Source organism: Leptidea sinapis, chromosome 4, assembly GCF_905404315.1.
Source record: "Leptidea sinapis chromosome 4, ilLepSina1.1, whole genome shotgun sequence".
Lineage (NCBI taxonomy): Eukaryota > Metazoa > Arthropoda > Insecta > Lepidoptera > Pieridae > Leptidea > Leptidea sinapis.
In genome coordinates, this window is record NC_066268.1 from 11,029,073 (window position 1) to 11,042,949 (window position 13,877).

At 37.7% G+C, this 13,877-nt stretch overlaps 1 protein-coding gene across 14 annotated transcripts in view; it reads left to right on the top strand.

The window, feature by feature from the left end:
• The window catches only part of LOC126979818 (ras-related protein Rab-5C-like), a 31,329-nt gene extending 18,026 nt beyond the window's left edge, over positions 1-13,303 (top strand). For 2 of the 14 annotated variants that reach the window (XM_050829363.1, XM_050829376.1), the window contains exons 4-8: positions 9,119-9,335; positions 9,448-9,486; positions 9,615-9,646; positions 10,848-10,891; positions 11,743-13,303. In XM_050829363.1, coding sequence (XP_050685320.1) covers positions 9,119-9,335; positions 9,448-9,486; positions 9,615-9,646; positions 10,848-10,891; positions 11,743-11,800 — 390 coding nt within the window. In that variant the 3' untranslated portion in view covers positions 11,801-13,303. Of the gene's footprint in view, positions 1-9,118; positions 9,336-9,447; positions 9,559-9,614; positions 9,647-9,702; positions 9,735-9,878; positions 9,911-9,966; positions 9,999-10,054; positions 10,087-10,142; positions 10,175-10,230; positions 10,263-10,318; positions 10,351-10,406; positions 10,439-10,494; positions 10,527-10,582; positions 10,615-10,670; positions 10,703-10,847; positions 10,892-11,742 lie in introns of all 14 variants that reach the window. The other 12 variants (XM_050829366.1, XM_050829375.1, XM_050829374.1 and 9 more) reach the window with 12 other exon arrangements.
• Positions 13,304-13,877: the final 574 nt, after the last annotated feature.

Consider the following 13,877-nt stretch of genomic DNA (forward strand, 5'->3'; position numbering starts at 1 on the left):
TTTCTTTCGACTGTCTACAGCTTGAGACATTCATCCATCGGGTGCGTGAAGGTGATATTGTAAGGAGATTGTTTCCAACAAGGATACGTCCCTTAGGCTGTTCACAATTACGTGTTGGTTCTTTTACTTACTGCTTAATGGTGAATATTGAGTATGCCAGAAGAAAATAAGCCGAAAAGAAGTAACTTTAAAAGACAGATTAAGAATAAGTATTGAGAGAGATTCGTAGAGTAAAAGAACATTGATAAGGAAATGTCGGGGTGGTTTGAACTTTGATCATGTACAAAAGATGGATTTTTGAAAGATTGACTCCGCAAATAAATAGAATAATAATAAAATGATTTTATGTATGTATAACTGGAATGGATAATATCGGTGTCGAAAACGTGCCGCCAAACTATAAATGTTACCAAATTAAATGTGGTCTTCGATCTTACTTCACAAAACATATTAAGTTTGTAAGTAGCGTTCTGAGAACACTCGACGAAGACGTCGTCCATCTAAATATGGAGCGATCATCCTAACTTGTATATTTATGTTTTTATTATGGAAACGCTAAGAGAACATATTCCCTAGACATGCTTACTCGCTAGACGCGAGGTCCGTTGTAAGCAATCATATGCGTGGACCATAATTTTCAAATTAATATATTTTAATCGTGCAATAACTCTAGCCCGACGAGTTCAGGTTCAAGAAACTCAACGTGAATTATTTTTTAAATTCAAATTAAATTTGAATTTCAATATAATATTATGTATTTCATAAAACGCAGTTCGGCGTTCGTTCACTCCGTTTCCAAGGTTGAGGTGTTGTTTATAATGTTACTTTAGAATAACTTTTACCACACGAACTATTTAAAATATTGCACCACTTACTGTTAATAATCAGTATATATAATTTTGAATATCGAACTACGATACATTCGAAAATCTTCCTAATTACTTCTTCACTCCGTTATATTATATAGTTGTATAGCGAAAAACTCTAAAAATATCTACTGTATATAGACAACCTGTATAGCCGAGTGGTTAGCGATCCTGCCTACTAAGCTAGAGGTCCCGGATGTTTAAACTTATTTATGTATGTTTATATGAATATAATGTATGTTTAAGTAAGTATATTGTTTTGAATATATCATTGTCTTGTAACCCATAACACAGGCTAAATATGCTTAACTTGGGGCAAGATAATTTGTGTAAAGTGTGTCAATATTATAGACAGTCTAGGCTCAGAATCGTTAATGCCTTGCGTTCTAAGGCGTGTGTGTGTGATCTTAAGAGCGTACTTAGACTTGGCTCAGACTTACGTAAAACTTAGCTGGGTGTGATAAAACGCGAACTTACTTTTTTTTTTAATTTAACTAACATTTACTCGCCAAACGTTACGTTTATAGGCGAGATGCGCTCATTAATTTTAAACATAACCTACTAATATCCTAATGGTATACAAACATAACACAAAATGGTTCTAAAATTAAACTTAAAGTTTAACCCCCTTATTCATAATAGTCTGATAACTTAAAGCCTTGCTAATTCTCACACTGTCTTCTTCTATTGACCTAAGTCAGAATGAGAAAAAACACTCCTAAGCGGCTGTTTAAAGTTAGCGGACCATTATGAATAAGGGGGTTATAATTTAAGATGCGAATAACTATATTATTATGATGCTTGACGTCATGTACTTTTTTCTATACTTTTTACTTAATATTATCTATAATACATTTTTAAGCTTTTTCTTAAGTAATCCAATCTTTATCTTAGGGGTCTGTCTTAACATTTCTATATTATTAAATACATACCCAATGCAAATATTCTTTTGCATTGGCTGTCTTAGCTTAAGCCACTGACCTGTATAAATACCACTGGACAAGCTGTTCCTTAAGTTTGACAGCAAATTTTTTGTGCCTATTTGTAGCGCCACTCGCGAGTGTCCAGAGCACTAATTTTGACGTATAATACAAATGGCTGCGAAAGAACGTACAATACTCTGAAGTAGTTTTGCATTTTGAATTAATTTCGTTCGTTTTCCGTTTGATTTTATACTTCAAGAATCAACGTAATAAGGTACACAATTATTTTTTGTAAATAGTTTCCCAACATCTATCTATGTTTGCTGAGGTTGTCTTCAATAGTTTTAGTACCGCAGACTCTCGCTACATGGCCAACAGCGCCAAAATGGCGAATATAAAACAGGCACAAGAGCACTTTGAGACAGCCGCCAGTCCAGTGGTATTTAGTAGCAGCATAATTTCAGCTGCCAAATGACTATAAAAACGAAACCAAAGATTACGCTTAGCTTACACTCAGCTAAGTTTTACGTAATAAAAGTCTGAGCAACGTCTAAGTACGCTCCATAGATCTGAAGACTTAGTGTTGGCCAGTCCTAAAATATGGAGATGAAGGTCTCAGGATAGTTAAGGAAATGTTGAGGCGAGCAAATAAAGAATTAAAACAGTTAGATATCGTTATCTAGTCGATGTTGGCATTACCTGCATCGTACACCACAGCTGTTATCTGATAACACCCGAGTTCTATTTGTACCAACCATCTACGTCGTGTCTGCTGTGATTTATTTCGGCCATGAGTATTTAAATTATCGTGGACCGTGAAATTACCCCATTATTACCATCGGTAAGGAGAGGGTGACGGTTGGCAGCTCTTCGTGGAATGGCATAAAAGACCGTTATTTTCTCAAAATTGACTCCTTTTGAATTCACTTACTATACACTACAACCGCTTTGGAAACAAATGGCGCTCTGAGAGAAAGGAAGCGGCCCAAGAAACTCTCCCAGCATTCCTTTTAAATCAAATATGCAATATTTTAATGACATTGCTATTGCTATAAAATAATTTAGTTTCTATCGGATCACTTAGATATTCAGCTGTGGAGTAGTAGGATTTACGACACAGCCATTTTTTAGTAAATCATTTAAATTTATATATAATGCCTGAACGGTGGCTGGGACTTCATTATAAAAGTGTATACCAGACCCTTAAAGCTATAATGTATCTAATGAAGCTTACAAGTAGTCCCTTATTTCTAGTATTTTAATAATGTATCCCAACCACCTTTAGTGGTGTACATAAGAGGGCCTGGTGGCACTAATCACAACCCATCGGATACTCGAAAACTCGTTGGTAACTTCGTAAAAACTGGTCTGAATTTCATTTTCAACTAAACTTTTAATTTTTAGCAGAACTAATACCAGAACAATTGTGCAGCAAAATAGCCCTTTTACCGTTGTGCTCTTCATGCACGCGACGGGCGCAGTAGAATGTAATCAGGGTCATATTATAGCTTTAGATCGTTTTGAGATACGTTGCGTCGTAGGTATTTTATTAGGAACTATGTACTTGATTTCATCATCAACATTTTCGTTCGTTACTCAAAAAAGGACAATATAGTTGATATATAGCCACCTGTGATATTGAATGTTCTTGTGATATGTATCAGAAGGTTGCAACTTGCAGTTGCTTCATGAAGGTCCAGAAATGAGGCGTTGTGAAACCGTACTGTTTGTTATAAAGGATAATTCACACTAGAGAAGATGTCAAATTATTTCTGTACTTATCTTCAATAACAATTTATTGATATTGGGTAACAATCAAGCAAACAATTCATTATTATTACAAAAACACCTTTTTTTGGGGTAATAAAATTGTAACGCGGCAACAATACGTCATTTTTCCGATGCTTGGGATGTAAATAGGCTATATCGTAATTTTCTCACTGCGGTCAATACTGCTGTAATATATATGGTCATTTTATGTAGATAATTCATATTAAGGACCAATTTATTTATAGAGATAAATTATTCTCAGACGTTCAACACTCATTCGACTTATAGTTGGCAGGTGTGTATCGTAAAATCATGGAATTTTATATATCAAGTAAACCAGTTTTGTTTCACGTTATATAGGCTTAACACATGAGCGGATTTGGTACGGCTGAACCATCGGACGTAGTCTGGTAGTGGACCATATACGATGGTATGTCGCATGGTCCATTGCACAAAATTATTATTATTATTACTGTCCGGACTGTACCGAGTGCGACGCTGGACCAATTGGTGCGAAGTTTCCACCGGACTGTTAGATGGTCCTGCCGTACCAAATCTGACCATGTGTTTAGTCTATTAGGATTCGATATAGAATGGTTGTGTGCATGTAATAGCATTGCAAAGTGAAGTAGTACTTGAGTTGCGAACACGTCTGTGGCGGCCCTTACCGGCTTATCATCTCGTGTACTCGTCACTTAGTGGCCGGCTAACTTGGCCGCGACCTCGACACGGAGGCGCGTCCAATACGTGTCGCGTGTCCGCCGTTTCACAATGCATTGAGAATTGGGCGCAATTGGCGAGAGATTTGCCGACTTGAACCTTCTTCTATTCAAACTACCCATACTTTGTACGAAATCTAAGAAGAATATTTTTTTATGAAAATAAGGGACGAGACAAGCAGCACGTTCAGCTGATGGTAATTGATACGCCCCATTAAAATGTAGTGCCGCTTAGGATTCTTGTAAAACCCAAAAACTGAGCGGTACTACAATTGCGCTCGTCACCTTGAGACACAACGGCATAGCAGCCGAACGGTCGCCAACGAAGTTATGACGATGCAAAATTTGCTGCATGCACACACAGTATAGAATTTAAAAATCTATATTTACCACGATTCGAGGATTTATCAGTTTACCAATATTTTAATGCAATTGCTTGCACTTGGGAAATTTCTCGTGATTCTAGGTAATTACTTGATACCTTAATTATTCCTATTGATGTTAAAAGACAACAGTGTGATTCTTAAATAATTATTTGCTGGATCAAATCCATAATTATCTTGTTATCAATGCGACTTTGACTAACTTTGAGGTTAACTTTACAAGGTTACATTGAAATACAACCAACGGCTTGAATATACAAATAGTTCCAAAATAATTGTATCTGAAGGTGTATAAAGTAATTGAAGACACCATATCGAAACTATGCGGATTTGTTTTAAACATGTTTTTTACTAGTTTTGCCAACAATGTAGTGGATATTGATTTTGGCCCGCGCTATTTATGGATTTTGGCGTATTATGCTGATCAATACTTTCGATGTATCACTTAGGTTATATCAAGATTCCATCGACTTTGCGGTTTGTTTAGAAAAGGTCTCTTAGCCTTAGATAGATTTTGCTCAACTGAGCTGAGCGTAATATTTGATTCCGTTTTTATGGTCATTTGACCGCTGAAATTATGCTTCGATTAATTAAATTAATTAAGATAAGACAGCCCAATGCAAAAGTAAAGTTCGCGTTTTATCACACTTAGCTAAACAATTTATGTTTTAAACCCCCACTTCTAGGATTAATACACAAATAAAATTTGAAAAACAAAATTTTATGAACGATGCGGGACTCGAACCCACGACCTCCGATGTTCCGTGCCGGTGCTCTAACCAACGTATCGTTATAAAATCTTGTAAGCTTTGTTCAACTCTCAGGTTGTGGCTTCATCTACAGGATCTACTTTACAGTTGATAACCTGCTGAACCCCAAAAAACATAACAAATTGTTTAGATTTACAAGAGCGACATCTCAAGTCAATTTCCTAATATACAAATATTAGGCACATATATACACTGGCACGGAACGTCAGAGGTCGTGTGTTCGAGTCCAGCATCGTTCATAAAAATCTTGTTTTTCAAATTTTATTTGTGTACGCTTAGCTAAGTTTTACGTAAGTGTACGTACGATCTATAGATCTCAACCTTAGTGTCAGTTGAATATTGCAGTTGAAAATCACACCCTTTCTCATCATTGGCTTCGATTTCCGTTTGCGGCACGCGTCTGAAGAGTTCTGATCAATTATGTGTAAACATTACTGTGTTTCGGTCTGAAGGGAGCGGTAGCTGGTGAATTACTGGGCAAATGAGACTTAACATCTTATGTATGTCGCAAGGTGACGAGGGCAATTGTAGTGCCGCTCAGAATTTTTAAGTTTTTCAAGAATCCTGAGCGACACTGCATTCTAACGGGCAGGACATATCAATTACCATCAGCTGAACGTCCTGCTCGTCTCGTCCCTTTTTTTTCGTTTTTTTTTATAAGAAATAATATTGTTATCATAACTTTCACACCCATACTAAACACCACTGAAATTTTCGGAATAGCAACCGCGCTGGATAGCAAATCTGCATAATGTATGCAGATTACTAGTGCCAAGACGACAAGTGAACGATGCGTGATGTCTTGTTTGATTCGTTAGCCCCCGTACTACCTGATAGATTTATTATGCGTAAGTGATTGCAACAGCCAGTAATCCTCGCAGAACATGCAGTCTATTTATATTATGTAACGGTACAGCGGCGGGTGCGTGAGGCGACTGCCACCAATCATATTACACGCATGTAAGTCTTCGAGTTCAAGGCTGCGTGGTGATCGGCTGCCCGTCAGCCAGCCGCCAGGATCGATCGCCGTGTCGGCTGGCTTGAGCTGACGTCACTCGGATCATTACGTGCACTACCTAATTACTACATAACTAGATTTTCTCCCACTTAGTGCTCTATTCCTATATTCAAGTTAGAATATTTTCATTACCATAATCAATGACGTTGCTTTTTTGGTAATGCCATGAAAGTGTATGGACTATTCTCTCTTCGTTGGCGCTTAGGAGAGAACTGTTGCCCAGACCTGGGAGGCACTGATGTAATCACAATCGCGTTTCAATATTTAGATATTTGAAATCAATTGTACAAACGGTCTTACGCTAAAAGAAAGGATCGTGAGGAAACCTACACACATTTACGAAGAAATTTATAAACCTTTTAAATTTATAAATTTTACCAGTGGGAGGCTCCTATGCACAGGATGCCGGCTCGATTATGGGTACCACAACGGCGCCTCTTTCTGCCGTGAAGCGGTAATGTGTAAGCATTGCTGTGTTTCGGTCTGAAGGGCGCCGTAGCTAGTGACATTACTGGGCAAATGAGACTTAAGATCTTACGTGTCATGGTGACGAGCGCAATTGTAGTGCCGCTCAGAATATTTGGGTTATACAAGAATCCCGAGCGGCACTACATTGTAATGGGCAGGGCGTATCAATTACCATCAGCTGAACGTGCTGCTCGTCTCGTCCCTTATTTTAATAAAAAAAAAGTGCTTGAAGTTGACTAGCCCGCACTGAGCCTATAGTGGTCTGTACCTGTTCCTAGTGGGAGGTTGCTAGCCAGATGGGATACCGGCACTATCTATTGTTTTACACTCTAGTTTTTGGAAAGACTAGGCTACTCACACTAATAGTAAGCGAAATGCAGCGCCCCGGACGGTCACTCACATTTTTTTAGTTTTTAAGAATCTCGTGCGGCACTGGCCACTGCTGGTCAGTACTGCCAAATGGTCATCTCGTCACTTTTCATCAAAAACAAACACCCTGATGGAAAGTAATCGCCGTGGCCGCCCTTTCAAAAAGTTCTACACTTTGTTCTTGATGTTACCAACTGCAAAGTGATCTTGAACAGTTTGTACTTTAAGGAAGGTCGCTTTAGAAACGCATTGTGAATGAACGCCACATTGTCAGGTCGACATAGCGGTGGTATGTGGTACGCAAAACCATTCACAGTGTACGTTAGTGCCATATAGTATAACATTTCTTTAATTTGTGATAATTCCATGGTAATAAGGTCATAAGAAAGTCCCTTATGGACTACTAATAAACAATTCGTTTTCATTGGCTTGTAATATTTTAAAATAAACAGTTCTAAAAGTCTTAAGACCAAACCTGTCAGCATGAACACAATATAATATTTCTAGATATACTAACAGATATGTATATATCGTAAAACAGCACGTTGAGATTTTTTTTTCCAGAATACTTAGTCTTGTGTTCTATAACTATGGGTACTAAACCTAAACACTAATAGAATTTTTCTCGGTTTGCTTATATTATGACTGTTTGTATTCTCAAAAGCTAGCGAATAGATTTTATTCAAATTTTGCACAAAAATAACAAGACGTCGGCACAATATATAGGGTAACAGTATCACGCTACAAGCAGACATATAGTATAGTATATTTGCTGTTAATAGCGTACGCGCGGACGACGTCGCGGGCTGCAGCTAGTTAGATGTAAAGAAAAAGTATTGGCACAAAATGTTAAGAATTATTCTAGACATATGCGATATAACTAATTTGTTATGGTAAATATGGTTCTCCTAAATATCATTCTAATTTCAACGCACAATATGAAAGAAGGACGCGTCAGAAAATAGTTATCTTGATATGCCATCGATTGTACCTACCTCTATCTGTTGGCAAATTTGATCTCAGCAGTGAAAAAAAAATATGGTGACGCAGCCCCAGTACTTCTGCTGTTATCTCGTTCGACCGATAGATTATTTACTGGGGCAACATTCGCTGAAAGGACAAAGCCCTTTTTAAATCTATCCGTCTGCAGTTGTTTTTGTTCTTTATTACCCAATGTTAAGATAAGTTGTACAACATTGTTTACAATACACGTCAAAAGTGTTTAAAAATAAGATATGTTTTATGTGCGCGAGATTGTCTGAATATGTTATTCGTATTAAGATTGAAATAAAAAGTATAATTCTGTATCTCGTTTTTATGTTATTTATTTTTTTACACCAACAATTTATTTTTGTTTTCTTTTAAAATTCATTATTCAAATTAAAATATTTTAAATTTAGAGCTCGTTTATTATGTTAAAAACTACGCTCATTTCCCCGCAATTTCACATTTTTTTAACCTTAATATTAAATCACAATAATGGATTGGGGACTGGGGTCTTAAAGAAACCAATTCCAGTTATTTGATTGTATTGCACAAAGTGTTAGTGTGGTATGGAGCCGTCATTCATTTTAAAGACACTTCAAAGGTATCATTTTTAGGTTATATGTTCGTAAATCGTACTATCTAACAATAGATATACCAACACCATGCTCTGTCGAAGACCATAAAAGATCGTTGTGGTCGCGTGCTCAGAGAATAAATAAATAGGCTGTAAACATTCCTTATTAAAATAAGGAAACAAAAATTTTACCGCGAGGGTTGAAGATTTCAAAGAATCAAAGAAGAGCTGAAGCTTGGTGATTATGCTAACGACCACTTATTGTTTTCAGGACACATTCGGGCGCGCCAAGAACTGGGTAAAAGAGCTACAACGGCAGGCGTCGCCGTCGATTGTGATAGCGCTCGCCGGCAATAAGAGTGACCTCGCCGCCAAGCGCATGGTGGAGTTCGATGAGGCGCAGGCCTACGCCGACGAGAACGGCCTGCTGTTCATGGAGACCAGTGCCAAGACCGCCATGAATGTTAACGACATTTTCCTAGCCATTGGTGAGATAATAATAAACTACTTATCATAAATATTGGAATAATTATAAAAACTGATATCATATTCTATTCAAGCAAGTCAGCAGGGATTTTAGAAATGATCTTTTGTTTCCAGCAAACAAGTTACCAAGAAACGAAACAGGTGGCGCAGCGGGCGCAGGTGGGGCGCGGCGACTCGCGGACGGAGAACAGCCGCGCTCCTCCGCGTGCTGCAAGTGATACGCGAGTATGTACAACACTATACATATAAACATAATATACACTCGCGGACGGAGAACAGCCGCGCTCCTCCGCGTGCTGCAAGTGATACGCGAGTATGTACAACACTATACATATAAACATAATATACACTCGCGGACGGAGAACAGCCGCGCTCCTCCGCGTGCTGCAAGTGATACGCGAGTATGTACAACACTATACATATAAACATAATATACACTCGCGGACGGAGAACAGCCGCGCTCCTCCGCGTGCTGCAAGTGAGACGCGAGTATGTACAACACTATACATATAAACATAATATACACTCGCGGACGGAGAACAGCCGCGCTCCTCCGCGTGCTGCAAGTGATACGCGAGTATGTACAACACTATACATATAAACATAATATACACTCGCGGACGGAGAACAGCCGCGCTCCTCCGCGTGCTGCAAGTGATACGCGAGTATGTACAACACTATACATATAAACATAATATACACTCGCGGACGGAGAACAGCCGCGCTCCTCCGCGTGCTGCAAGTGATACGCGAGTATGTACAACACTATACATATAAACATAATATACACTCGCGGACGGAGAACAGCCGCGCTCCTCCGCGTGCTGCAAGTGATACGCGAGTATGTACAACACTATACATATAAACATAATATACACTCGCGGACGGAGAACAGCCGCGCTCCTCCGCGTGCTGCAAGTGATACGCGAGTATGTACAACACTATACATATAAACATAATATACACTCGCGGACGGAGAACAGCCGCGCTCCTCCGCGTGCTGCAAGTGATACGCGAGTATGTACAACACTATACATATAAACATAATATACACTCGCGGACGGAGAACAGCCGCGCTCCTCCGCGTGCTGCAAGTGATACGCGAGTATGTACAACACTATACATATAAACATAATATACACTCGCGGACGGAGAACAGCCGCGCTCCTCCGCGTGCTGCAAGTGATACGCGAGTATGTACAACACTATTCATATAAACATAATATACACTCGCGGACGGAGAACAGCCGCGCTCCTCCGCGTGCTGCAAGTGATACGCGAGTATGTACAACACTATTCATATAAACATAATATACACTCGCGGACGGAGAACAGCCGCGCTCCTCCGCGTGCTGCAAGTGATACGCGAGTATGTACAACACTATACATATAAACATAATACACATTCGCTATTCAACCCTTTGCATTTTTTTTTCGTTTGTGATCATTGGCATTCCTATACAATATTTTTATCAAGAAGAGATGATTGACATGTTCTTGTGTTGTGGTTACAGAGTGGAGCGGGGGACGCGAGCGGGCGCGGCGTGCGCGGGTTGAGGTACGTGTACCGTCTGTGATGATGTTGGTTGAGTCTACCTGGTCTTGGTTATTAGCACAGTCCACGTTATCTTCTTATGCTTCTCAGTAAATTCGGCAACTATTTCCCACTACCATCACATATAAGTCTCACTTTATAATACAATATAATGATTTGGAGCTCAAAGTGACAAATATGTATAATATTTGTTATAATTAAGATGTATTTCTAAATTTTTTAATTTCTTCCTCTAATATGTAAAGTATTCTATTAGGTGTCATTACGAAAATATTAGATGATTTAATAGAAGAAACTGACTGTTATATAATAGGGGTACCAATTATAATTACTGAATTAGTTTATGAAAGTATATATTATTTTAAAAGGCGTAAGTTACAAATAATTAAAATAAATGGTCTCTCGATAGTGACATCTTTTTATTGAACTAAATCAGGTTTCAGAAACTTTATTTATCTCAAAAAGAATTCCAAATTTTACATACTGAGATAATACTTTTCTAGTAACAGACAAAAGATTTGCTGCATAAATTTATAATGGAACATAAATGAAAAATAATAACAAAAGTAACTTCTACTATCTAAGTATAAACATATCTTATAATTGTTCATTTTAATTTTATTTAATAACACAAAAAATTAAAATTATTTACTAAACTGACACAATTTAGTTATCAGTTACGAGAAGTCCTATAAAATATGTGTTTTTAATAATTTTTTTATAGTATTTAGCTTTTTATATATTTAGGCAAATCTCAATATTAAACGTTATTATCAACTGTTAATAGTAAATGGTTAAATAATATATTTTATCAGTGTTATTATGAATTGCATTAATGAACTGTTTCCTTGTAGGTCATCGCTTCGTAAAGCTGGGTTCACGCGAGCATTAGTTGTATCACAAGCTGTCTGACTGTGCCCTCTCCTATACTATGTTAAGTGGCGGTCTTCCTGTATATATCGGGGCTGAACCGATCAACTATAACTTATAAACGACCATACATCGCAAAGCACTTATCGTTTATATGCGTTTGCGTATCAAAAGGACATTGCTATGGCAATATGACGTCACATCCTGTTCTTAGCTTTTGTCATTCTAATAGTTGTAATATATTCAGTAAGCTCCGTATTCGTATGAAGTGTATTGTTGTCTCCAAACACATCGAGTGTTCTGTCTGTTCAGTGTCAGTTCGAGTGTTGAGCACGATCCAAACATAACGGGCCATCATACTTTTCACAAACAGTACAGTGAAAAGTATGATACAACTCGCTACTTGACATAGTATATGCCGTAATATTTGAAGTGTAAAATAGCGTAGACATATACGTATTCAAACATCCAAATGTCCACATTGTATTTTGTTTTATTATTAATAAACAAAAATGTTAATAAGTTCGATGCGATAATTCACTAACAATAGAACCTACGCCATTTTTCGCTTCGATTGTACCCACGAAAACCATCATGTTCCACGTATTTGATTAACGAATTGGTAGGATAACTTGTATATTAACACGTTTCTAATATATTATACGTTATGGTTATTTTATAAATATATTTTTGATTTATTTGCCGTCCGCGGTACGGTATAGATTGCGACGCTACGGTAGTGCCCTAACGTTCTGTGTCTAGGCAAAGTGTTTCGCTGTGCGACGCAATAGAGTTGTAAACATCGACCCGATATCGCACTTCGACTGAGTCACTATTAAAAATTGTGTGATTTGATTTATTACATTGCATTACATGCCATATTGTTAGGTGAACCATAATTTAGAGCGGCGGGCGAGTTACGTATTGGTTATTTATGCAACTGTTGTGTAATAAGGGGTATTGAAACACGAATGTGTTTCGGGAACTCGGCTTCGCCTCGTGTGATGGCATATAGTATATATAATGTTTAAATACCTAATTATCAACAGTTCCATACAAGACTTTATCTACACCCATAATATGTATCCTCTACCAAAGATTCTGAAACAGTTAGCATACTGCTAACATTAAAACAGCCAGTCCTAGTAATCATAATATCATCCAAAAGAGTGTTATTATGGAAACGGATGATATAACTAATTTTATTACAACACTCGTTTGGATGATGTAATGGTTAGGACATTGGGTGTTTTAATGTTGGCAATAAGCTAACTGTTTTAGAATCTTTAATATAAGGTATAAAGCATGGGTGTAGATAAAGCTACCGCCAGGGTATCGCCCAATTCAATCGCAGGGTTCACTTCCGCATGAAAATCAACGAATCAAATCACGGTTTATATTATGGATCTGGTGGTTTTGCTTAGTTTTTATGAATGTCAAATGCAGTTTGCGTTACATTTACTGATACATGTATTTGACCGTGGACGCCAATAGAAGGCAGCCAACCCAACTCGCACAGCGCAGCACCGCGCCCAGACATGTACATAGTTCGGTTAAATGTCAGTGAATGTAACTTATACATTAACATTATATATATGTATATTATATAGTTCGTTTGTAAGGGAAGCGTTATTGATAGGATGTTCGGCGAGATCTTTTAGTTTTTGGGCCCCTTCTACCGAACTCGGATGTACCATATTAATGTTTAACTTTAACATTTATTTTCCATTCGCGCTTAATGAAACGGAGACAGTATCTATTAGTTGTTATAATTCTTACTATACTATAAAATATTTACTCTTAGAGTATCTCTTTGTTTAAAAACGTATTAACGGTTACGGTTTGCAACGATAAACAAATGCTTTAATATCAAATGACATTTTTACCGTTATATATTTATTCTCTCGGGGATAGCATAATTCTTTTTTATTTTATTTAATTATTATGTCGTCGATATAAATCCGGGTGAGGCGATAGCGGGCCTCGATCGCATTCCAATGGGGAGTCTCATGTGAGAGCTTCAACTCTGTAATATATTACAGGCGAATGTTTTATTTTACTCGTTCACATATTGAGAATTGTAGCAAGACCAATTACCGTCGCCCTACACATATTTGAT